At 46.4% G+C, this 24,559-nt stretch overlaps 1 protein-coding gene across 2 annotated transcripts in view; it reads right to left on the reverse strand.

Moving 5' to 3' along the window:
• NSMAF (neutral sphingomyelinase activation associated factor) overlaps positions 1-24,559 on the reverse strand; it is a 2,198,666-nt gene that overhangs the window by 1,126,731 nt on the left and 1,047,376 nt on the right. For both annotated transcript variants that reach the window (XM_069621092.1, XM_069621093.1), the window contains one exon: positions 7,858-7,948. In XM_069621092.1, coding sequence (XP_069477193.1) covers positions 7,858-7,948 — 91 coding nt within the window. The remainder of the gene's footprint in view (positions 1-7,857; positions 7,949-24,559) is intronic.

The following is a 24,559-nucleotide window of genomic DNA, read 5'->3' on the forward strand; positions in this document are numbered from 1 at the left end:
CTCCGTCCCCCAGCCCACTCCTCCCCAGCAAGATCTCTCGTGGGTTCCAAAGGGCGCCCCCTCCCAAAGCCTGAGCGGTAGCCCGCTTAAGTACGTCCCAGAAGGGTTGAATGATGGGGCAATCCCACCAGAAATGTGCGGCCGTGCCTCTCTCCCCACACCCCCTCCAGCACTCCCCCGAGACGGCAGGGTTCATTGCATGAAGTCGGGCGGGAGTATAATGCCACCCCACCATGCATTTGTACCAAACCTCCCGAACCTGGATAGCCTTCGCAAGTTTGGGGATCCGAGCCCACAGTCTCTCCCAATCAGCCTGCTCCATTCAAACCCCTGAATGCCTCTCCCAATCTGCCATGTAGGCCCAACTAGTGCACGGACTACCTCTCTCTAGTTGTTTGTATAAGTCTGAGATAAGCCCCTTTGTGCCCTCATGGGTTGTTAAGAACCTTTCAAAGTGGGTTAGATCTCTAGTCGCCGCTCGCCTTATGGCCGGAGACATCACCCAGTGCCTGATTTGAAAATACCGAAGCCGCTCCCTTTCCCTCAAACCAAATTCTTTTTTACATTCCTCAAATGTTTTCACTCTCTCCCCAATGAACATGTCCCTCAAGGTCCTACATCCCCCCTCCTCCCAATCCAAAAACGCTCCCCTCTCCCATCCCTGGAGTGAAGTCCCCGTTCTGGAAGATAGGGATAAACGGCGAAGGAAAAGTCGTAGTCCCCCATCTCACTGCAGCCCGATCCTAGCTATCAGCTACACTTCTCGTGATATCGCTCAAATAGATATGTGAGGGTCGCAGCCGTCGCGGGAGCCAGAGAACCTCCCCCAAACGATGCCGAGCCACCGCCCTGTCCATCCTCACCCAATGCTTCAGGTAATCTTTCGAAAACCATTCTTTGATTATCCTGAGCTGTGTCGCGTCGTGATAGCGCGGAAATCAAGGAAGGCCAGGCCCCCTCTTTCTCTAGAGGCTGTGAGCAGCTGCCTGGATACTCGCAATCTCCTCCCCCCCCCAGACAAAGCCCCTGATCAACCTATCCAGCCTCTTAAAGAAGCTCTCCGGAACCCTCAACGGGATGGCCTGGAAAAGGTAGAGCACCCGGGGTAGTATCACAAACCTGACGACCGCCCCCCTACCCAGCCATGAGATAGGAAGGGCACCCCACCTCCGTAAATCTTTCTGAATTGCTAAAAGAATCGGCTCATAGTTTGCTCCATACCAACCAGCTAATGAGGGGGTGATCCTTACTCCCAGGTACCGCAACCCAGAGGGGCTCCACTTGAATGGGGATATTTCCCTGACCTCCCTCGCCCCCCCAGGGAAAGATTCATCAGTTCCGATTTCTGAAAGTTAATCCGCAGACCTGATACTTCGCCAAAGGAGGTTAATAATGCTATGCATGCTGGGAGGGATTCCCTCGGGTTGGTTAGTGTAAGCAGCATGTCATCGGCGAAGGCCGCTACTTTATGTTGCTCTCCCACCGAATGGGATCCCATTGATTTCCGCCGACTGGCGAATTGCCAACAGGAGGGGTTCTAAATAAATGGCATAGAGTAAAGGGGAGAGGGGACACCCCTGTTTCGTCCCCCTCTGGAGCCTAAAAGGTCTGGACACCTCCCCATTGATCAGTGATGTGGGATTTTTATAATTGGCGGCTACCAGGTTAATAAAACCCTCCCCGAGCCCCATCTTCTCCATTACCTGAAATAGAAATGACCACTCCACCCGGTCGAACGCCTTCTCGGCGTCAAGCGCCAAGAGGATCGCCGGGGTGTCCGTCTTATGGGACTTCTCAACTAGATGGGCCACCCTCCTAATATTGTCAGCTGTTTGCCGTCCCACTACAAAACCCGACTGATCTTGGTGGATCAGAGAGGGAAGATGCTTTTCTAGCCGCCTAGCCAGAATCTTTGTAAAGATTTTTGCCTCCGTATTAATAAGGGCAATAGGGCGATAAGAGGTACAGTCCTCCGGATCCTTCCCAGCCTTGTGAATAAGGGTGATCTTAGCCTCCTCCATCGTCTGGGTAATTCCACCTTCGACGCAAAACGAATTAAATAGCCGTGTCAGATGTGGGACCAAAATATGGGAGAATGTTTTATAAAAGGAGGCGGGTAGCCATCGGGGCCAGGAGCCTTATTCCAGGGAAGAGCAACATTGATTGCTCTTACCTCGTCCTCCGTAATAGGATGGCCCAACTCCTCTGCCACTTCCCTAGAAACCTGCGGAAGGGGTAGATTCTCCAGAAACCCTCCCTGTAAATGAGGGGCTGGACCCTGAGAGGAATACAGAGCCTCGTAGAATTCCACAAACCTCTCCCTTATCCCTTCCCTTATCTCTTCACTCCTCTGCCTTTGACACGGTCAACCATAGCATCCTGCTGAACCGGCTCCGTTATAACCTGGGTATCACCGATCAAGCCCTGACCTGGCTGACCTCATTCCTCTCCGATCGACCATCCCAAGTCCAACTCAGGTCCTTCCTCTTCTCTATCTCACTCGTGTTCTCCAGGGGTCTACCCTCTCTTCCTGGCTTTTCAACCAATACCTGGCACCCCTTGTAAACCACATTGCTGCTTTATGCTCCAACTTTCAGTGCTATGCGGATGACACTCAGCTCGTTTTTCAGGTTTCCCTCGGCCACCTCCTCTCCTTCTCTCATCTCTGACTGTTTGTCCACTATCCAGGAGTGGTGCACTGGCAATGATCTCTGCCTTAATGCGAGTAAGACGGATACCCCTTTTCTCCGGCACTCTCTGGCCGGCTTCTCTTGGCCCTCTTCCTGTCTCTAGAGATCTTGTTCTCTCTAGGGTGGACTACTGCAACAGCCTGTTTCTAAATCTGCCTGCTTCTACTCTACGCCCTCTGCAACTCATCCAGAACAGGACATGCCCTTGGCCTCAAGCCCTGGGATCGTATCTCTACAGCCCTGAAATCTCTTCATTGGCTCCCGGTGGATGCAAGGATTAAATTCAAGACCCTTTGCACTGCCCACAAGGTTTTCTGGGGCCTGGGTCCACAATACCTTCAACTTTCCTTCTGTAAATACCTTCCTACTCGCGCTCTTTGCTCCGCCTCAAACTCGCTCAGGGTCAGTCGATTCTCCATACAACGAGTTGGGGGTAGATCCCCCTTCCTCGGCTGGGGCCTCCCTCTGAAACAGCCTCCCTGCCTCACTGAAACTTAAGGAGAAACATCTTCGGTTCTGGAAGCACCTCAAGACCTTCGTCTTTGCCTCTACCTTCGCTCTTCCTCTCCCCTGCTGATCTGTCTGCTTTGGCACCTGGCTACCCGCTGATTTTTCAGGCCAAGTTCCCTGCCCACCCAGCCACACACACTTGCACTGCCTCCTGGCAACCCTTGCACCTGGGTCTGTATCTGTAACCCTACAGTCTCCTTACCTGCACTTATCAGACACCCCTTGTCTGCGCTTCAACCTTGCACTTGCCGCATTGCTGGCTGCCATTTTTTGTTGTTTTATGTTTTGCTCAGCATTTCCCCTTCTCCCCTCTCCCTTGCACTTTCCCCATTCCCTTTTCCTCTGCACTTGCACGTTCTCAATGTCATTGGGCCTAGTAAGATTGTTCTTTTTGTCCTCCCTTGTTCCCCTCACTTCCCTCGTCACGCTCTGAAACACTTGTGTGATAATAAAATGTCATATCATACCAAAGCCAAAAAAGGCATACGTAATTCTGATGGTGCCAGTAATGTTGCTGGTGGTAAAGAAATGGAAGCCGAAATGCACCTCTTCGGAGCACGAATTGGTTGGAAAGGTATGGAACTACGTTGCTCTCGAGTGGTTGACCTACTCTATTCAGGGGGACCACCAGAAATTCCTGATGGAATGCAACGTCATTTGGCCCTTCCTTCAAAAGGATGCATGAACGGCCTGGTGCCCTCAGAGACTGAAGTTGTTGGGCTTTTTTACGAGTAGGCATTTATTAACAAAGAGGAACTTTCCTCTGAGGTCTCGGATGCCCACAGAAAACAAAGAGGATAGGGTTCGGGATGAAAATCCGGGGGCAGGATGGGAAGAAGGGTGGAGGGGAGGTATGGGGTTGGGAAGTGGAATGCTCTGCCTTTTGAGATAAGAAACTGCCCTTCTCTGGAGTGTTTCAAGAAATAGCTTAAAACATATCTCTTTAAACAATTCCTGGGCTAGGCTTAGCTTGTTCCATTATTTAAACACTTTACCCCTTTCAGCTTCATCGGCGCTGTATGCCTCCAGGGCCTTTGGTAGCGCCTTGTAACTAATCTAAAGTAAAATAAAGGGAATGGGGCTACCTTAGTGAGCGGATGCCATTAGTGATTTTGAATACTGGGGTGGTTACAGAAGGTTCAAGGGGATGTGGTGGAAAGGATTATCAGAGTTTCTTTGCTGGGTCGATGTTGGGATGGGGCGGGCTGGGAATGGAGGGGTGCGGGGAGGGTAGAAGGAGGGGCGTTTGTGATGTAATTGACAAAATGCCAATAAAATGCATGTTAATAAAAAAGAGGGAGGCAGTGAGGTCAGACCATTCAGAGACAAAGAGAGATAGGGCCGGGCCGGGGGGCCTGTAGATGGTAGCGTGGGTGAGTGAGGATGTAGAAGAGGCTGAGAGCCTACAGACGAGGCAGTCAAACAAGGGTAGACTTGCGTAGCTATGACCCTGAGGGACCCACTCAGGAAGATGAGGGCCCATCCACCTCCATACCGGTGGAGCCTGGGTTTAGGGAGGAATTTGTAGCCCACAGGAAGTAAAGTGTCAAGAGCAGTGACAGGGCTGGTACTGAACCACGTTTTGGTGAGAGCGAGGACGTCGAGATCAAAGTGTTCAAGAAGCAGACATATGCCAGAGGTGTGTTTGACTGCAGAACAAGCATTCAGAGTAGCTAAGTGAAGTTGATGACCACGTTTGAAAGTTTTCAGGGGAGGGGTACAGGGGCGTGGTACTCTTATCAGTGGAGGTGGAGAGGAGGAAGGAGGAGTAGCAGGAGAAGGTAGGAAGTTGATGAGAGAGGGCAGGCACCAGTCAAGGAGGAGGAGAGTAGGTTAAGAACATTGGGCCATGATAGTGCCATTGTAATAGACAGTAATGATGAACCTGGGGGGGGGGTGAGAAGTATGCCAAGAGTACTTTTCCCCCATCTAGTGCCACCATTAATGGGTGAAGAGGAGAGAGTGGAGACCAGGCGGAGAATCCATTGGTCCGGGTATGGGGACAGAAACGAGGATGGCAGTAATAGTCTGCATGGAAGTAGCTTTGAAGTAGGTGTCGGCAATTATTATGCCTGGATTAGAGGCCAGGAGGGATTGCTTAAGCTTTTTTCTTCCAGACTTCGTGGGAGAGGCAGGATAAGTGATAGAATAGCAGTTAGTATAGATAGGGGAGATAGAGTGCCAAGTAGCAAGAGTGGGGAGCTGCGCAGTGCATGAAAGAGTCACCAGGCGGCCTAGCAGCCAAGCAGGCACCAACGAAGGAGGAGCTTTAAACAAAATATGTAGAGGCGAGTTTGATGTGGGGGGCCTCTCCTTTGCCCCACAGACCAGGGCATCAACAGGCTCCAGGCCATCACCTCACACATGGCACTTAAAGTCAGGTGCATCCGAGAAAAAAAAATACGCCTCTCACATGGGGGGAAGTTGCAAAGTGTCCTCACTTGTCTGCAGTGGCACATCCCAAGCCAACGTCAGATGCCTCCATTGTCCACCTTCACAGCCAGAGACAACCCTGGCGCAGGTTCCATCGTACCATCTCCAAAGGTTGGCTCTACCGTCATGGGCAAGCCGCAGTATTGCACTTCTACTGAAGACACTTCTGAAGACATGGTTCAACCTGAAGAGCACACCAGGTTTTATTGTCCTGTTGCAGTTACATGTGCAAAGGACATGGGAAATATGTATTTGGCCCAAACAAAAAGGACTGCTCACAATAAAATATGTCAAACATATGGCGAAATGCTGAATCTCATGCCACTTGCTTGTGTTCTGAAACACACTTTAACAGCAGAGTTCTATGTGTTTTTACTGCAAATATATTCATCACAGTGCTAATTTTATACTGTTTTTTTGAAACCACAAAATGTGTGGGAAAATGCCCCCAGCACCTTCCCTTAAACCACCCCTGCTCTCCCTCCCACCTCCCAACCCATACTTCCTTAGCCACAAACACCAACACATTTAGTGGGCAAAGAAAAAAAAAGTACTGCTCTGACAAATGTATAAAAACCACTCGCAGCACAGATGAAAAGAATTCTGTGGAAATATGGGAAATTCTCAGTCATCCCGGTAATTAAGTTCTATCAGGCCAAGGTAATCCCTGTCTTGTTATATGGACTCAAAGCCAAGCTGCAGTTATGGAAAACATCTTGGCAAAAATGGGAAGGCCTGCTATGGAAGCATGCTTTGGGTCTCCCAATGAGTCCGTCTATGGATAACCTCAGATTCGAACTGGGCCTTAGATCCTTAAAATGTCAAGCAGAGTGGAAACTGATGGTATTGCAACATCGTAGTACCACAGCCCAAGATCACCCACTATACACAGACATGAGAAAATATCTGGAGGCGGGCAAATCACAATACCTAGGCAAGTTGAACTCACTGGTGAAAGAGCAGATATTGAGTGCGGATATAGAGAACAAACTGCTGGAGGCAAATCCAACAAAGGCTAGAAAAAAATGGGAGGAAATGGATTTGATCCAGACTATTAGGAAAATAAGATCAGGGCCCAATCCTAATCTGCTCCAAACATCAGAAAGAAAGATGGGCTTTCTTAGCAAATATCTAATTAAGTTTCCACACTGGAGATTGGGGAATAAATTCCTCAGACTGAGATTAAACATCCTACACATGGGGGAAATCTTAGCAAGAAGAGGAATGGGGGATCTGGCTGTAAATCCGAGCCAAATATGTTCTAAACCAGAAAATAAATCCAGCAAACATCTGATGATGGATTGCAAAGGAACTAGAGGGGCCAGACATCAGTTCTTCAGCAGATTTGTCTAAGAGTCAACATATTGGGCCCATGACCACTTATGGGAAACATTGATAGACGGTCAATCCCAGCAGAAAACTATAGCAGTGTTTCAGATGCTGGAGAACAATGAGTTAGAACTGTAAGCTTTGGTAAAAAGGATGAACCTCCATCCTGGTTTATGGCAATATTCATGAATTCCCATTTTGGAAGGCTCCGAGGGTCTAAAGTGCGATTAAAGTTGGGTCCCAGGAAAGAGTTAAAACTGTCGACATTAATGATTTGTAAACGTTTTTTCCTTCTTTTAATGTTTTAAGGATTTGAAAAATGTATTAATCATCATTTGATCTAATTGTATGAAGAAATGGTTTGTGTTTTTCTGTTTCTTTTCTTGGTTGAAATATGTTTTCTTTATTGTTTGTGAAAAGTTATTTTGTAACTGTACACAATAAAAATAAAAAATAAAAATAAACGTATGCCGAAAATACTGGGTACCACCACCCCGTGATCTGCTTTCTTCACTGAATAATTGGTAATTTTTACTGACAAAACATTACTCAATTTTTGAATGATTTGAGATGACTAAATACTGTTCTGAGATCCCAGTAAGAGTTTTCGGTATTGGGGTCTCCATTTCATTCACAACTAAAGGTATATGCAATGTTCAAAAAAATAACATGAAAGGAGACTTTACCTTTTCCCTATTTGCCAATTTAAAAGAACAAATACCATATTATTTTATGTGCAAGTGATGAACACACAAATACAAATATAATCCAATTTAAATGGATAGATGTGTTAGTTTCATGTTCACAGAATTCCCTGACTTGAGTGTACATTTACATGTGTTTATGCCGGTGAGCTGGAAAAATACTTTTGCTCGCTAATAAAAAAACATCTTACCAACTCTCACAAGATAGAATAGGACATAGCCTGGTGAAGAGTAATGGCTCCCATACATAAATTTAGGCTCTGGCATTTCTTCATATCTGCTCTGAAATAAATGAAAGGCCAAAGTTATGCTAAGAAATGTTTGCTTTCTGGCAATCATATTTGTATTTCCTTTATTTTCACAATTATTTAAAGAAAGTGATAAGGGGCTAAGATGGATCATCAAGGCAAATTATAAACACAACCATAGACAAACTGAGATAGGAGTAGAATGCACTAATTAAGAGTCAACTCATGAACCAACAACCATAGATCCACATTTTCTCTCTTCACCTTGAACAACTGACATTTTATTCAGCTTCCACATCATGCAGGGTGCTACCAACTTCTCCTAATGAATATGCAACACAACCTTGCCCAAGTTAAGAGGACATTAATGGCAAGTGTGACGATCCTTCAGATGGCGTCACTTCTCCCCAGAGGGGAGACACTTTCCATGAAGCTAGGGACATGAGGGCGCTATTCAATAGTCCCCCTAGGGAAGGTAACGTGGTAGGATCTCATGGGGAGGAACTCTCCTTCTGGGAAAAACAACGTGTATCTGGGACATAGACCCATTATTTCCCGACCCCACAGGGTAAACCCAACACCCAACCCTTCCTTACCTATGGAAAAGTATGAGACTATGTTACTGTTATGCGTCAGACAGTCTCACTAGGATAGGTAGTGGGACGAAGAAGAACCCAAGAACGCTACCATCAAGCATGAAAGTAGGTCGACCAGCTTTTGTCAATCAAACTGATGTTACGCTGGGGCAGTTCCAGCTACTTAAGCTCAACAGTAATGAAGGACATGGAGAGCAACATCCAGAAGGAGAGGTCGGCGAGCTAGGAAGCTGCCAAAGGAGAAATTACTTACCGTAATGTTCTTTCTATGGATTCTTCTCCCACAGATTGCTCATCTGATAGATATCCTCATCCGGCTCTGCTGCTCAGAAACCTTTCGACATGGGGCGTAGTGGACCTCGACTTACCTGTCAATCGATCTTGCTCGGTGCTCGATCGTCGGATTCGGAGGCGACGTTGGGTGTCATATATATATCACGTCACTACGACCCATACCTCAGTGCCCCCTTTTTTCTTCGTGCTTGAACGCTGCAGAGGAAAACGATGGGAGACCAGGCTAACCAGCCTGTAAAAACTTGACAATGGGAAACATTGCAAAAAGGTGAAAACCCCAAGGAGTCCCTTTGCTTAGATGCGCCAATCCGTAAGAACTTTCTGAGCGAGGATGGATCGGGAGGGGCGATGAGGTTTCTGCAGGAGAAGAATCCATAGAAAGAACATTACGGTAAGGAATGTCTGCTTCTATGGACTGCTTTTCTCCCACATATTCCTCATCTTATACACTTACTAAGGAGTTAGGAACACAGAGGCGGGCAGAAAGTGCTACAGTGGACAGGGGTATGACCTACACACCTAATTTAGAACATATGCAACTTAGAAAAAAAAATCTTTGTAAGATCATAAAGGTAGGTATTAAAAATGTAGGGTGCACAGGAGAAACAACGTGACTCTGGCTTAAAAAGGCACAATAAGCTATGAAATAAACAAGTGTCCAAAATTCTAGGACACTCCAATCCCATGCACAGCTTTGGTACTGTGGATATCCTCAGTCAATATCTTAGGGAGTTAAATCATGCGTTTAATATTTCAACATAGATTGAATAGAAATTAGTCAGCTTTTTTTCACTAGTACAACTGAACTTGATCCGTTTTATTATTAAGTACATAAATCAATTCATCAATTCACCACGGAATACATTCATACACAATTTCAAAATATAGGTTCAAATAAAGAAAAAGATCAAAAGATGAGCTCAACGCGTTCCGGGACTTGTATCCCTTCATCAGGAGTTAGATTTGTTGCCTTGCATGTTTTTTCAGATTCATTCAGTTCAGTATTGTTCAGTTCTGTGATAAATATTTAGAGATTTATATGTAGAAATGTGTCAAAATCTATTAATGTTTTCATAATTTATAATTTATCATCTTAAAATAAGATATCTGTGCATTATACTTCACCTATTGTTGTTCAGTTAGACGGCTATGTGACTAATAGCTTTCAACTGTATAGTATCCCAAGGTGACCCTAAGATGAAATGAATGGTCACGCGAATGCTGTTTAGTAACTAGAAGTGCAGATGATTTAAAATTCGGTAGAGCTCAGATATTGGTGTACTGACCTAGTGTCTGTATATTTATCGTAAACGCTGACGTGATGCTGAGGCTATATGGTAAATTCTGCTTGTAGAAGAACCTAATAAAAATAGTATTGTGTCACAATGTACTTCAATGGTCAATTATTAAGAGAAAATAATAGTGTTTAATATGCTCACACGTAACTGGTAGTGTGTCAATGAACAGGTGGTCTGTAATTGAGGATGTCTCCATTGTATTAATGGTCCTTCTTTGCATTTGTAAAACTAGAAACGTTGTTGTATCGCTTGTTATTACATGGGGAACCAATGTGTCCAACACCTGTAGAGAGTAGTAATGAGGGATACAGGTCAGAAAGCTGCCATCTATGTTCTGGCATAAGGTCAGTAGCCTTTCCATACAGTGCCGAGATGTACTTACAGATTTGTCAAAGTCTCGGTTCTCACTCGAACAGGATAAACCTGTCTATTTCGAGCTTCCGAGGGACTTGTGGTTCAGGCTGTGAGTTGGGTTAATAATCTTGCGTCTAAAAGTGAAAGTTGACAAGTGATGTACAACTACAACTAGGATCTGGAGTGCTATGTAAAGTAAATAATGTTATAATAATAATTTGTCAGTTCTAAAACTTGTCGGTGTAATCGATGTCAAAACCATGTTAAGCAAAATGAAAATTATGTGTCTCATAATTAGAGTCATGGTGAGTTTCACGTAAACAAAAGGATTGGTTTTCTCTCTAATTTCTAATTCTGCATAGTTAATACACAGGTCAATGACTCAATTTTCTAATTTTAAAACAGACTGTTACACACAGTTTTTAACATCATTATTTCACATCTCTGTGACTACTTATTATGGGCTTACATCAGACAGTTCTATAAAATTTCACAAATCTAACAAATTCTGCAATTACTATACCTAATAGCATAATTTTTCAACTTAATTCTGAGGAGGTGAAGTATATCAAGTTCAATTCTACCAAACGTTAGTGCATAAACATCAATTATAATGAAGTACAACCAGTTATGTAGGTGAACCTTGCTTCAATCACTGTAGTAGTTTTCTACTTAATCCAATCCATGAGTTTTTAACTCTTGTTACACTGTATATTTTACACAGTATATGCACACATACTATATTTGTGATGAGTAGTATTCAGATGATTACAAATGTTGACATCATGGTATCATCTGCATATATTGATGTCCTGTGGCTTAGGACCATAGTAAGCAGACATTTTCATCAAAATACCTCTAGATCATTCATAAATCATTTCAATGAACTCCATCTATGACTGGACTTTTTTAGAGAGTGTGAATCTACCCAGTATAAGAAAGGCTTGGAAAAGATTAGAAAATTTGGTCAATGGGAGATTGGAAGGTGTTTTGCTTGGTGTGTACTATGATCTATCTTTACAAGAATGATGCCAAGGAGTATTCTTCATTCATTCCTAGGGGTTCCAGTAAATCATCCAGTTCGTGGATCCAGAACATTTCTATGCGTGTGATGAATTCAGGAAGGTTGCCTCCTTGTGGGAGTTTAATAATGGGCTCTAGAATGACAAACCTAAGTTGTGCTATTGTATGTTTGTTCAATTCAAAGTGTCTGAACACTGGTGATTTGGGATTTTTTGTTCTGATGTTTGATTTGTGCTCAGATATTCTTTCTTTGATTTTCCTAGTGGTTTGACCAACATAGAATGTACCACAAGGGTAAATCAATCCATAAATTACGAATGTGGTATTGCATGTGGCAGAATGGTGAAATTTAATTTTCTGTCCTGTTTGTGGATGTCTAATTTGGTCCCCTTTTTGAACATTGCCGCAATGGCAGCAGTTGAAACAAGGATAGGTTCAATTTTTCTGTTTGTTCAAGAAGAGTGGTTTGCGATTGTGAGTTCTTTCTGCTTTCACTAAATTGTCTTTAATGTTCTGTCCTCTGGTGTATGTAATTAATGGGGCTTTCAGAAAACGTTTGCACAAATGTGGATCGAGTCTGGTGATCTTGAAGTTCTTTTTTAAGCACCCGATTTATCTGCATACTTTTGTTTTGAAAATTTGGTGAGATGTGTCAACGAAGGAGCTTCAGGTTTTTCTTTTTCCTTCTGCAGTGTTACGCTGTCTTGTGAGGCACTTTTACTTATTGAATCATGTAGAACTGTATCTGGAAAACCTCTTCTTCTAAATTTTTCAGTTTGTTCAACAGCTTTGCCATATTGGATATCATCTGAGATGATTCTTCTTGGTCATAGTAGTGGACTCAATGGAAGGATGTTTTTTAAGTTTTGTGGGTTGAAGCTGGTATAGTGGAGAGTGTTGTTCACATCTGTTTTACTATTGAGGTGCTGAGGGTGTTTACTGTGGTCACTTGTCCGTCTTACTGTTGATATCATTGCTTTCCTTACAATGTTGCCCGCAGGGCTGATGCACGTTTTGGTAGTGAAGTTCTGCAAACTCTGCTATTGTGGCACTTTCTATGAAATAGACAAGTGTCCAAAATTCCAGGACACTCCTGTTCCATGCACACCTTTGGGACTGTGGATAGCCTCAGTCAATCTTAGGGAGTTAATTCATACAGTGAATATTGCAACATAGATTGAATAGAAATTAGTCCGCTTTTTTTCACTAGTACAACTGAACTTGGTCAGTTTTTTTATTAATAAGTACATAAATCAAGTCACAGCGGAATACATTCATACAAAATTTCAAAACATAGGTTCAAATAAAGAAAAGAAAAAGATCAAAAGATGAGCTCAACACGTTTCGGGAGTTGTCTCTCTTCATCAGGAGCTAGATTTGTTGCCTTGCATGTTTTCAGATTCATTCAGTTCAGTATTGTTCAGTTCTGTGAGAAATATTTAGAGAGATATATAGAACTGTGTCAAAATCTACTATTTATTTTAATAATTTATCATTTATCATCTTACAATAAGATATCTGTGCATTATACTTCATCTATTGCTGTTCAGTTAGACGGTTATATTCCTAATAGCTTTCAACTGTATGGTGCTGTTTAGTAACTATAAGTGAAGATGATTTAAAATTTGGTGGAGCTCAGATATTGGTGTACTCATCTAGTGTCTGTATGTCTATTGTAAACGCTGACTTGATGCCGAGTCTATACAGTAAATTCTGCTTGTAGAGAATAGTATTGTGTCACAATCTACTTAATGGTCAATTATTAAGAGAATAATGTTTAATGTACTCACACGTAAATGGTAGTGTGTCAATGAACAGGTGGTCTGTAATTGAGGATGTCTCTATTGCATTAATGGTTCTTCCTTACATTTGTAAAATGAGTAAAGTTTGTATCGCTTGCTATTCCATAGGGAACCAATGTGTCCAACACCTGTAGAGTGTAGTAATGAGGGATACAGGTCTGAGTGCTGCTATCTATATTATGACATAAGGTCAATAGCCTTTCCATATAGTGCCGAGATGTACTTACAGATTTGTCAAAGTCTCGGTTCTCACTCTAACAGGATAAACCTGTCTATTCCGAGCTCCGTTCTATTTATCTCGGGTGGATTGTACGCGGTGATGTGATCAACGTCGCGTGCGGAGCCTCTGGGACTTGTGGTTCAGGCCGTGAGTCTGGTTAATGATCTCGTGGCTAAAAGTTGACAAGTGATGTACAACTAGGATTTGGAGTTTGGATTTAGGACCACAGTTCATAGGTGTGTGTTATTTTTATTTTTTTTATCCACTTTATTTGTAGTTTTAGATGAACATACAAAGAACAGAACAGCAACACAACCTCAATATCGTAACATTACATCCAGATTGTAAAATTCATAACTCTACCAATAATCATACAGTACTATTCTTAAATGCATGAAACAGAAAAACTAATAGCAATCACAAAGTACTATTTTACAACCAATTTATAGATCTTTGACGTACAACAATCAATACAGGATAACCTTGATAGGCACAACAGACAACTCCATATATCTATTAAACTATCCCCTAATTAATGTAAACAGACGATGATACACATGGTACATGACTTAACTGTACAATAAATTAAAAAGCCCCCAAAGTCGAGAATAATAACCCTCTCTTCCTTGTTTTAACAGCATAACTTTTTTCATAGTTTGATAAGGTTTGAACATCCAATAACCATTCATCCACATTTGGTTTTCTTTCTTGACTTCCAGACTCGTAGTTTGCTTTGCCACCATTACCAAAACACTATTAATCCAGTCCGTTCTTATTCTGGCTTTATCTCCCCTTCCTCTGAGAATAAAATAGTCGAAGAGAAAGTATGTGGAAGTAGCTCCTCCACCACAATGTCCAATCTATTTACTACGTGAGACCAAAAGCTAGATACTCTTGAGCATACCCACAGCATATGCATTAAAGTAACTCCGCCACATCCACAACCCCAACAGGTATCCGCCTCCAAAAGTCCCAACCTGGCCATTCTAGATGGTGTCCAATATAATCTGTAAAGGATCCTTTGCCTAATGCATCGTAGCCCCAGATCAATTCTTGCTTGCACCCCTATGTGAAGCAGATATTCCCATTCCTTTATAGGAATATCTATGTCAAGATACGCCATCCAAGCCTGGCAAAGCTTATCCCATGCCTCCACTGCTGACTTTTCCATTGGCATTAGCTTCATGTACGTGGACACAGCACACAGGGTAGAGCGAATAATCTCACACACTGAGGGTCGCTCTTTCATAACTTCATTCAACATTCCTGCCCTTTCTATCAAAAGAGCTTTCAAAGTCCTATAACGTTCCCGTTCCCTACCACCAATCCCGAAGGATACTCTCAATTGATCGAAGGGAATCATGTGATCATTTTGCCACACATCACACATTTTAAGCATGCCCTTACTGATCCAACTTTTCCAGCATAAAGTTTCATTGCCATTTGCAGCCCCATATGCCACAAGGATGCGTCATTATGCATCCAGATATTGTCCCCTCTATTTTTCTTTTTTTTAAAAAAACTTGTACTTATTGGCAGAGAGTTAAGACAGGTACAGTGCACAATGCACAGATATTAGCTAACATCACAGTATCACATATCGGCAGTAAATCTTAGCTATTTCAGGCATTGCAGATTGGGGGGGGGGTTGACAGTCCAAGGGAGGGTCGCGACCTACTCAGTTCCTATGGTGAGTTAGGCGGGCCCGCTGGGGGGGGGGGGGGGTGGAGCGCCACTCAACCCCGTCTCTATTGTTCAGATAGCTGCAGAATTCCGTCCACACATTTTTGGGGTGGGATGGCATGGGCAGGGATCCGATATATTATTCTTCACACATTTGTACCCAAGTGAGGGCCTTCAGCCACATCTCGAGGGTGGGTGGGGGGTGGGGGGTGCAGCGCTTTTAACACTGCAATATACATCTTTTGGCGACAATCGCACTTACATTTAGAAATTTTGACATTTTTCTTTCGTTTTCCCCAGCCCAAATTCCGAACAGCAAGGCTAATGGGTCCAAGTCTACTGGGGACCCAATTATCTCCGAGAGCGCTTTTGTCACTGCCATCCAAAACACCCCCAGTGCAGCACAGGACCAAAACACGTGCACATGATCTGCCTCTCCAGACCCACACTTCGGGCACATGTGAGTCGGGGTATGTGAGAATTTTGCCACTCTGTGCGGTGTGTAATAAAGCCTGTTAAGGAGTTTGTATTGTATGCAACGGAATCTGGCACTAAGGGAGACTTTACGCGTATGTGCACACATTTTGCTCCATATTTCATCAGTAATTTCCGTCTCCAGCTCCCTGGCCCATGCTTCCCGTGGTTTGGGGCTACAATCTCCAGTTTTGCCAGCTGCATTTAATACAGAGAGGATATTATGCCCCTGCCCCCTGTGGAGTTCGCTATGTATTGGCGTTCAGGTGAGTCTGGGGGTTCCTCTGGGTACCTGGGCCACATTACCCGCACCGCCGCTCTCAATCTACAGTATTGAAGTAGCTCAAGCGCGGAGTTGGAATGTTCGGGCCGCCATGTTTGCGGGGTGATAAATGTGGCATCAGGGTATAGGTCAGTTAGAGCCCGGTAACCCAGGTTTTCCCAGTGCTGGCTGTATGTGGGAGTGAGCCCCGGAAATTGACATATAGGAAGCCATTTATAGTATGGGCAGTGCTCTTGTTTAGAATGCAGGATACTGTTCCATGCTCTGATGGTGGTGGCCACAGGGTCTGCAGGGGCGTCTGTCTAGAATGTGCGGTGTAATAGTAAGGTCATGATGTTAGTTCCATCACCTGCCAGTTTCTCTAATTTGACGTGAGAGGGCGGATTCAGGTGTGCATACCAGTGAGTAGCGTGTTGGGCCTATACCGCGTTCCAGAATAGTGATAGGTCTGGGGCTGCGAAACCCCCGTTTTCATAGGGTAAAGTCATATGCTGCCACTTCTTGCAGACCGCTCTAGAGTGCCAGAGAAATTGGGCACACGCCGTGTGGAGCCTCTCGAAGTATTGCTTTCCGGGCCATACCGGCACATTGGCAAAGATATAGAGGAGCTTGGGGACCGCTATCATTTTTATTAGGGACAGTCTACCCGCGAGGGACAGCGGAAGATTGCGCCATTTAAGCATCTTGGATTCGATGAGCTGTGCCGTTGTCTCGTAGTTGTTTGTCAGTAAGGAAGCCCTGGTTAGCGACACTTGCACACCGAGGTACCTAATGCCATCCAGGGACCAGTGTAGGGGGAACTCACATGCCGGTTGCTGGGTTGCTTTAGTGAGAGAGAACATTTCTGACTTAGAATAGTTGCTGGTGAAACCGGAGTACGTCCCTATTTTGGTTATGTCTCGGATGATCGGGTCTAGGTATGTGGAGGGGTTTCTGACGCATAGGAGTACGTCGTCCGCATACAGAGAGATGATTTCCGGCGTGTCCTGTAGGCCACATGTTCCTGGTAGAACTCGGATGTGAGCCCATCGGGGCCCGGGGCTTTATTCTTAGGAAGGTCTGAAATCACCTGGACTATCTCATCTAACGTGAACAGAGCGTCGAGTTGCTTCTTGGTGTTCTGGGAGATGAGGGTCATAGGGATGCGTTCTAGCAGATTATCCAGGTCTTGCATTGTGTTTTCCCACTGGGGGCCATAAAGGTTGGTGTAGAAGGTAGCGAAGGTGTCAATGATGGCTTGGTCCGATTGTTAGGGAGAATTCTCTGTTTAGGCTGAATTTCCTAACCTAGTGAGTCCCCCAGCAGCTTTGCTGGATTTTTGGGGTTTATTTTTTTTCTCCTGTCAAGAGTGAGACTCTTTTACCCTCACTCTTGGACATGATTTGAGTGTGTTTCTTTGACTCTAGATGTGTTTAATGGGCTATGGGGTCTTTTACTCCATAGGGCTTCATGTGTTTTTGTGATGTGTGTTACACAGCACCCTCAGTGCAGTAACACAGGGGTGTCAGTGACTCCCCAGTATAGACTCCATACCCTGGGACTGACTACTGTCTCCCAGGGTCTGTAAAGTCACCATTGACTTTACTAGTCTTAAATTCTGAACAGAACCAGTACAAACCATCATATTGTGGACGTACTGGCTGGGGCAATTTGATTGCCCCGGGGTCTGTTAGTCGAGGGGGCACGTCTCCGTCCTCCCTGATCGAGTTTTGGCTGGTGGCAGTGGAAACTACTTTTTATATTCAACCGCGAATATTTCTCTATGGGATTTTCCCATTGTTCGAGGCTACTATCTTTATTTATTTAATTACAATAGCCTCGAACATACCTCCGGTTTATTTAATTAAAATTAATTCTCCGGTTGGTATTTTTTGCCAAAACTCGGTTCTAAAATGGCGTTTGTGTTCTCTTCTGTGACTCCAACCGAAGTCGAGCCCTTTGTTCCACTTTTTGGCGGGCTTCTCCACAGAAGCCCTCCAAAGTGGTGCCACTCTGTCTGGGGTACTTAGGAGGGGTGGAGGGGGATTTAGGCACCCTGGACTGAGTTGCCTAGGCAACTCAAGTCGCACTCCGTCCTCATTGGCCCAAGTGGTGAGCCGGCCGGCTAGGCTGAGTGAATGGGGATTTTCTGCATAAAAGCAGGGCTTTGGGGACTGGAACTTCAGAAGTTGCCACAGGACCTAAGAATCCGACAAGGGAGAAGCTGAGCCGACCTGCCACGACGACACCACCGGTGGAGCCCTGCTGGACCGTCTCACCACTTTTCCCAACGACAGAGGAGATCTCCCGCCGGAGAGTGTTCTTCCTTTGACTGGTGGGGATAACCAGTTTCACCGTCTTTTCGCCTTCCCGACGTATCTCGTGGCCGCCTTGCCTGTGCCAAGCACCCCGGCAACCGGGATACCACGTTTTACCACGAACGCGAATTAAAGGGTAATGCCTTTAACTGGAAAACTCCGCGGCTGGTTTCTTCCCTGGCAGTGCAACGACCTTCATCTTTCCTCCAAGTCGAGATCTTCTCTTCCCCTGGACGACAAGACTTGCACCCGATGCCAGGAACAACTGCCACCGCTGGAGGATCCTTCCCACTTAAGGTACCGTGTCCCGCCCGGCTTCCCTTGCCACCGACTGTACGGGGTAGATTTAGCCCCTGGCTTTCGAACCTGGGTTAGCCTGGGACACCCTGGCTAAACTTTTCTGAGCCTCTCTAAACTCTTTTCGAACTCTCTGCAAGACTTTCTAAGCCTAGTGTAACTGTGTGATCTTGGGCGCATTTGTGCTCTGCTCTCTCCAAGAGTGGGTCCAACCTATGGACTTTGGCTCACAAGTGACTTTTTCTCTTCTGCCTTGCTAATAGTGTTCCTAAAGCTTAGAGTGGTGTACCTTCCCATATTTTGTCTTTTTCCCTCCCTTCTTCATGAACTTATTGGAGTGCCATCTATAGTTAAGCGCTCACCTCTGTATGAAAATAAGTGGTGTTGACGAATACTTATCTGATAATGAATAAGGGTTGCATATATTATAATAGTAACTGTGTTTAGAGTGTTTTACGATAAGAGTGCTGGAGTGTTTCAAACAGTGTGTTTTTAAATAAATAATTATATACTTTGATACCAAAGCCCTGGTCAGTGTTTGCTTGTATTGTTGTATCTGAGTGCCTATTGTGTATACTTTGCATACTGCCTAACTCTTCTTGAGAGAAGTCTGACTGCTCAGCCACAGCTACCAGGTAAATCTGGGTGGTACAGACTGCTACCAAGTGGGTTTACTGCTAACACCTGTATTCCTAAATCTTTTGCAGTGTTCCCAAAGGGAACTGCACAGGTTTCTGCCTAACACCGATCAATGTCTCAAGCCCTTTTCATCAATAATGCTATCAATCCGGGTCCTGCCTCCCTCCGCACGCACCAGTTTGGCCAGGGTTCTTCCAGGCCTGTCTCCCTCGCCGTATGTGCGGGCCGCCACAGGGCGAGCATAGTAACGCACCTCGCTTAGGGAGTGAGACTCAAATAATTCCAGTTCTGTTCTAATTTTTGCTAGGGTTGCTGGAGTTGGTGCGGAAACATACTCCGTTTCTAGGGTTTTGAGCTTTGTTTCGGAGTTGTTTAAGGCATGCCTTATGGCTTTGAGGACCCCCGCCTCCCTCGAAATGCACATCCCTCTGATGTATACCTTAAATGCCTCCCAGTGGGTCCCCTCAGGTGTGTCGGGCGTTTTGTTTATTTCAAAGAACGCGTTTAGGTCCGCTAGGATCTCAGCTTTAAAGACGATGTCGGAAAGAGCGCCAGATTTAAATCGCCAGGCGGGTCGGGCCGCCAGTGTAGAACCCAGTTGGATCTGCAGGAGCACCGGGGAATGGTCAGATATTGTGCGTGCCAGGATCCGGACATCAGAAACCCTGCCCACCCGGTTCCCGGACAGAAGGAACAAATCTATTCTTGAAGAGCTGTCGTGTACCGTGGAATAGAAAGTATAGTCTCGATCATGGGGGTTGAGCGTTCTCCACACATCGTGTAGATTTAGGGAACTCATGTGTGCGAGAAGTCGCTCGGCAGCTCGAGTTGTGGCCTGCGGGAGGTGGTCGTTATATCTAGGACGTTGTCGAGTATAAGATTCATGTCTCCTCCCCTTACGATGGGGACTTCCACGTATCTCATAAGGATGGCGGTCATTGCGTCTATAAATTCGGGGGAATCGATGTTGGGGGCGTATGAATTCACAAGCAAGCATTCTTCATTAGCTAGAGAGCAGTGGAGAATTACGTATCTACCTCTTGTGTCGATGTGGGATGTGTGGAGTGTGAACTTTATCGATTTATGGATGAGAGTAAGAACTCCCCTGGCTTGAGTGGAGTATTGGGTATAGTATCTGTTGGGGCCCCAGGTTTGTGCTAGGTTTCATGATAGGCGTTTCATAGCGTGTGTTTCTTGCAACAGAAGTACCTTGACCCCATGTCTTTGTGCATATGCTGTGATCCTACGAGACTTAGTATAGTTTGTCAGTCCCTGAACATTCCATGTCACTATTCTAATAGCCATGCGGACAGTTTACGGGACATCCCAGGTGTAGAATCTGTCTCTGACCATCGTTATGTGCGTTGCGGTGGCGAAAATGCGCCTCTCTGTAAACCCTGTCACATCCCCTCTGCCATTTTTTGTCAAACATTACCTCGCTATCCCGCCCCACTCCCTCACCCCCCGGTACAAACTGGCAGTGTGATGCCACCCCCCCCCAGAACAAACAACAGCGTGCCATCTCCAATTCGGCAGCGCCTGAACAGTAGCCCAACCGGGGCTTGAACATGAACACTTCGCCTTAAAGGGCATTGCAGCTGCAGTGGGGGCTGCCGTCCGACCCACATTTACCAATACACTTTATGATGCAACATCATTAATCTTTAGAACGGCTGATGAAACTCAGGTTACGAAGAAAGGATACACATGATCTAGCATAGCGAGATCTAGGGTGCTACTGCCTTGGGCCAGTGTATGACAGTAAGGCCCGCCAACCGGAGTTCGGGCCCAGTGTGTGGTGTTATAGCCGGGCGGATTAAGGGCGCGTCCCCTCCAAGAAGCTGTGATCTTGATACGCTAATGTTTGGGTAGTATTGGGACCGACGTGGGATGGAGGGAGGCGGCGCATCGGGGGGGCAGTTCGTAGGTTGGCCACAGCTGATGGGGACTACAGTGGGGGCTCGGGGCCCTGGTATCAATTGTCATCCATAGGTTCGACTGGAGGATCCACCGATGAACTTGACTGCCTCGTCAGGGACTGTGAAAAAATAGAGTTTGTTGAGATGAGTGAATTTTAGGCAAGCAGGGAAGAGCATTGCGCACTCAATTTTTTTCACACCTCCGAATTGGGATCTCTCCATCTGTACTCCCACAGAAAAGTCAGGGAAGATCCTGGTGATTTGTGAGTCCAGCCTTAGTTCCCCTTTCTCTCTGGCCAGTCGGAGTATGTGGTCTCTGTCCTTGTAACAACAGTTTTGCAATAATTGGCCTGGGGAAGTCTCCTGGTTTGGGCCAGGGTGCCAGTGAGCGATGTGCTCTTTCTACTGTGAAAAATGGTGAGAGCTCGGGGTTGTCAAGGAGGTCTTTGAGGAGCTGTTCAACCGCAGATTCCATGCAACCTTTTAGCGCAGATTCGGGAACCCCCCACTATGCGAATGTTGATTCAAGGTCGTCACACTTAGCCTTGACCTGCTTCATGTCACGGACGAGCTAATTGACTGTGTTTTGTAGCGTGTGGACGTTGTCCTCATTGGCTCCTATTCTTTGCTCCGCTTCAGTGATCTTGGCTCCATGTTGAGTGAGTTTAGCTCTTAAAGAGGCTACATTAGCGTTGATATCATGTAGCTTTTCATGGAAAGCTGCGAAGATTTTGGCCATAGACTCCATCATGGCCGTTAAGTCTGGTTGTGGGGGGTCCGGTAAAACCTCCCTATCTTCTTGTGCTGCAGAGGAAGACGCCTGGTCCGTCCTGGGTGCTGCCTTGGTGAACTTATCCATGGCGCCTACCTTGCCCGCACCTCGCGCCCTTTTGGGCATCACTGTGGTGGAAGGACTCCAAACTTGATAGGGTAGATGGTGGCAGCAGGTCGGGACCCCCGCAGAGGGGGTGGTGGAGGGCCCACAGTAACGGCGTGTAGATAGCTCGCGTTCGGCGGTATTAGTACCTTCCTGCGGGGTTGGAGGTGGGCAGTTTGCTGCTGGCCAGTAATGGCGGAGCAGCCGTGGGCAGAGAGCAGCCGATGGAGCTGTTTAATACTGGACTTCGCAGGCGCTTCGTGGCGGGCACAGGAACTGTGAATGGAGAGAGCTAGGGAGAGTGGGGCAAGCCCTGTATAGTTAATGTAGCTTAGGAGTACAGATGGGCCCGTTGCGCTTGGAGCTGTAGGTGGGTTGACTGGGGGGGCACACCGCAAGTTGAAGGGGAGATATTATCCTCAGCTACGTGCGTTGATAGAGTGGGGTGATTCCCTCTTTTGATGGCACCCTGTGGGTCACGGATCCGCAGCGGGCGATCTCCAATCCGTGGATACGTGGATTCCACCGAGACGAGGGGGCCATGGAAGACGCTTCTCGGGGCCCTTCGAGGCATGGACGAGGGCTGCCGCCAGAGCAGAGGATAGCGAGGACTGGGAGGGAGCAAAGCAGGCCCCCGTGTAGGCAGTCTCCCCTGGTTATCCCAAGCACGCAGGTCGAAGTGCAAGTATTGGGATTGGTAGATGGCCCCACCAGGGCGGCACTGAGGGGTACAGCGTAGGCAATCACACCCCCTTCTAGCCTTTGGGGTGACTGAACCCGTGTGTCCAAGCGTGAGAATGAGCCCTTGTAGGTCCGCGCCCCCCTCACCGAGGCAAGCCTATACCTGGGGCCAGTGTGGCATGGAGGCCCCGGCTGGGCGCAGGGTAGCGCTGCAGGCTCCGCAGCAGGGTGCAGCGAGGTCCCAGTGCCCCACAGCCCAGGCTGGGGAATCCTCCTTGGGGCAGCGGGCCCCCTCTCGCAGGGAGCCGCGGGGGGGGCAGCGCCCACGTCCTGCGGCCACCGCCGGCCGTAGATGCAGCCGCCTGAGTGATCGGGCTGATGGGAGATGAGGAGCCCACCCACGTGGTGTGCGCGGATCCTTAGTGCGCTAGTGTGGTGCCCCAGCGCAGGACAAACGAGCCCCCCGCACCTCCAGTCCAGGGGGGGCTGCGTTCATGTAGGGGCGTGGAGGGATCCGACCCGGCCCGTGGCAGCAGGAGCTCAATGGACACAGGACCGGTCCACCCAGCAAATGGAGCAGCAGCGCCGTCGGGCCGCCCCAGCACATGTCCTTGGCAGGGGCGGCGGACGTCTCGAGGCCTCGCCTCACCAGGCACCAGCGGGGAAGCAGATCTCCCCGACGAGGCAGCTCCGCCGGGGGGGTAGAGGTAGGTGGTGCCTGGGCAAAAAGCGGGGCAGCGCCTCCCAGCAGGGACGCCGCAGGCAACGGCGAGGCGGCAATGGCAGCCCAGCCAGGCGGGGAATCAGCAGGCCGACGCGGGCACCGGCGTCACGCCTCTGGTCCCAGGCACCGAATTCACTCCAAACTCTGATCAACCGGATGGGAGGGTGTCAGCAGCCGGATCGTGGCAGTATCATGGGGGGGATAACGAGGATTAGCGCCGATATTTCGCAGATTAAATTGGTTAGGAACGGAGCTCACGGGCTAAGCAGCCATCTTCTGAGCCATCTTCTGAGCTGCTCAACAGTGCCCCCGTCCCCTCTATTTTTCATGAAACTTTGTAATGCCTCCCTATTAGCACACATAGTAGGTATTTTCACTTCTGAATTTGGCATTTTTGACATAGAGTACATATCACTCAGAGCAGAAGGTGAAAATTGAGCATTCTCAATAACATGCCAATTGGGAACATAATTGTTTACTTCAGAGAAATAAGAAGTTGATTTTGCAGTAATTCATCAGGTTTGGGTACCCAAATCCCCCTTCTTTCACAGGACTTGTCAAAATATATTTAGGCACTTTTGGCCAGTTACCTTCCCCCGAGAGGAATCCCTGAAAAACCTTATCAATAGAACAGATTACTTTTTTTGTGAACTTCAGGGGTATGGACTGTATGATGTAGAGTATCTTTGGCAAAAGTACCATTTTTATGGAGTTAACTTTAGCCCATAATCCCAGTTTTAGTTGGCCCCATTTTAATATGACCCTTTTAATATTCTCCAATATTCTTGATATATTGTATTCTGCTATCCTTTTCAAATCTCGGACCATGTAAGCACCCAGATACTTCATTGCGCCCACTTCCCAGCGACAATTCCAGGAACGCAAAACATTTCGTGGTTGTCTAACATCTAGAGGGAAAAACCACTGTTTTTCCCAATTTATCTTGTGGCCAGATAACAGACCCACCTCATTAAACATACATTCAAGTTTCTCACATCCCTCCGCTGGATTTGTCAAGACAATAGTCATGTCATCATCGTAACACAAAACTTTTACTTCACTATTATCAAATTGAAGTCCATGAAGACTCTGTTCTTGAGTTAGGCATGCAATGAGTGGTTCCAATGCCAAATTAAACATATATGGTGACAATGGGCATCCCTGTATAGTCCCCTTAGACAGCA

This window comes from Ambystoma mexicanum, chromosome 5q, assembly GCF_040938575.1.
Source record: "Ambystoma mexicanum isolate Mex_15411 chromosome 5q, UKY_AmexF1_1, whole genome shotgun sequence".
NCBI classification, from domain to species: domain Eukaryota; kingdom Metazoa; phylum Chordata; class Amphibia; order Caudata; family Ambystomatidae; genus Ambystoma; species Ambystoma mexicanum.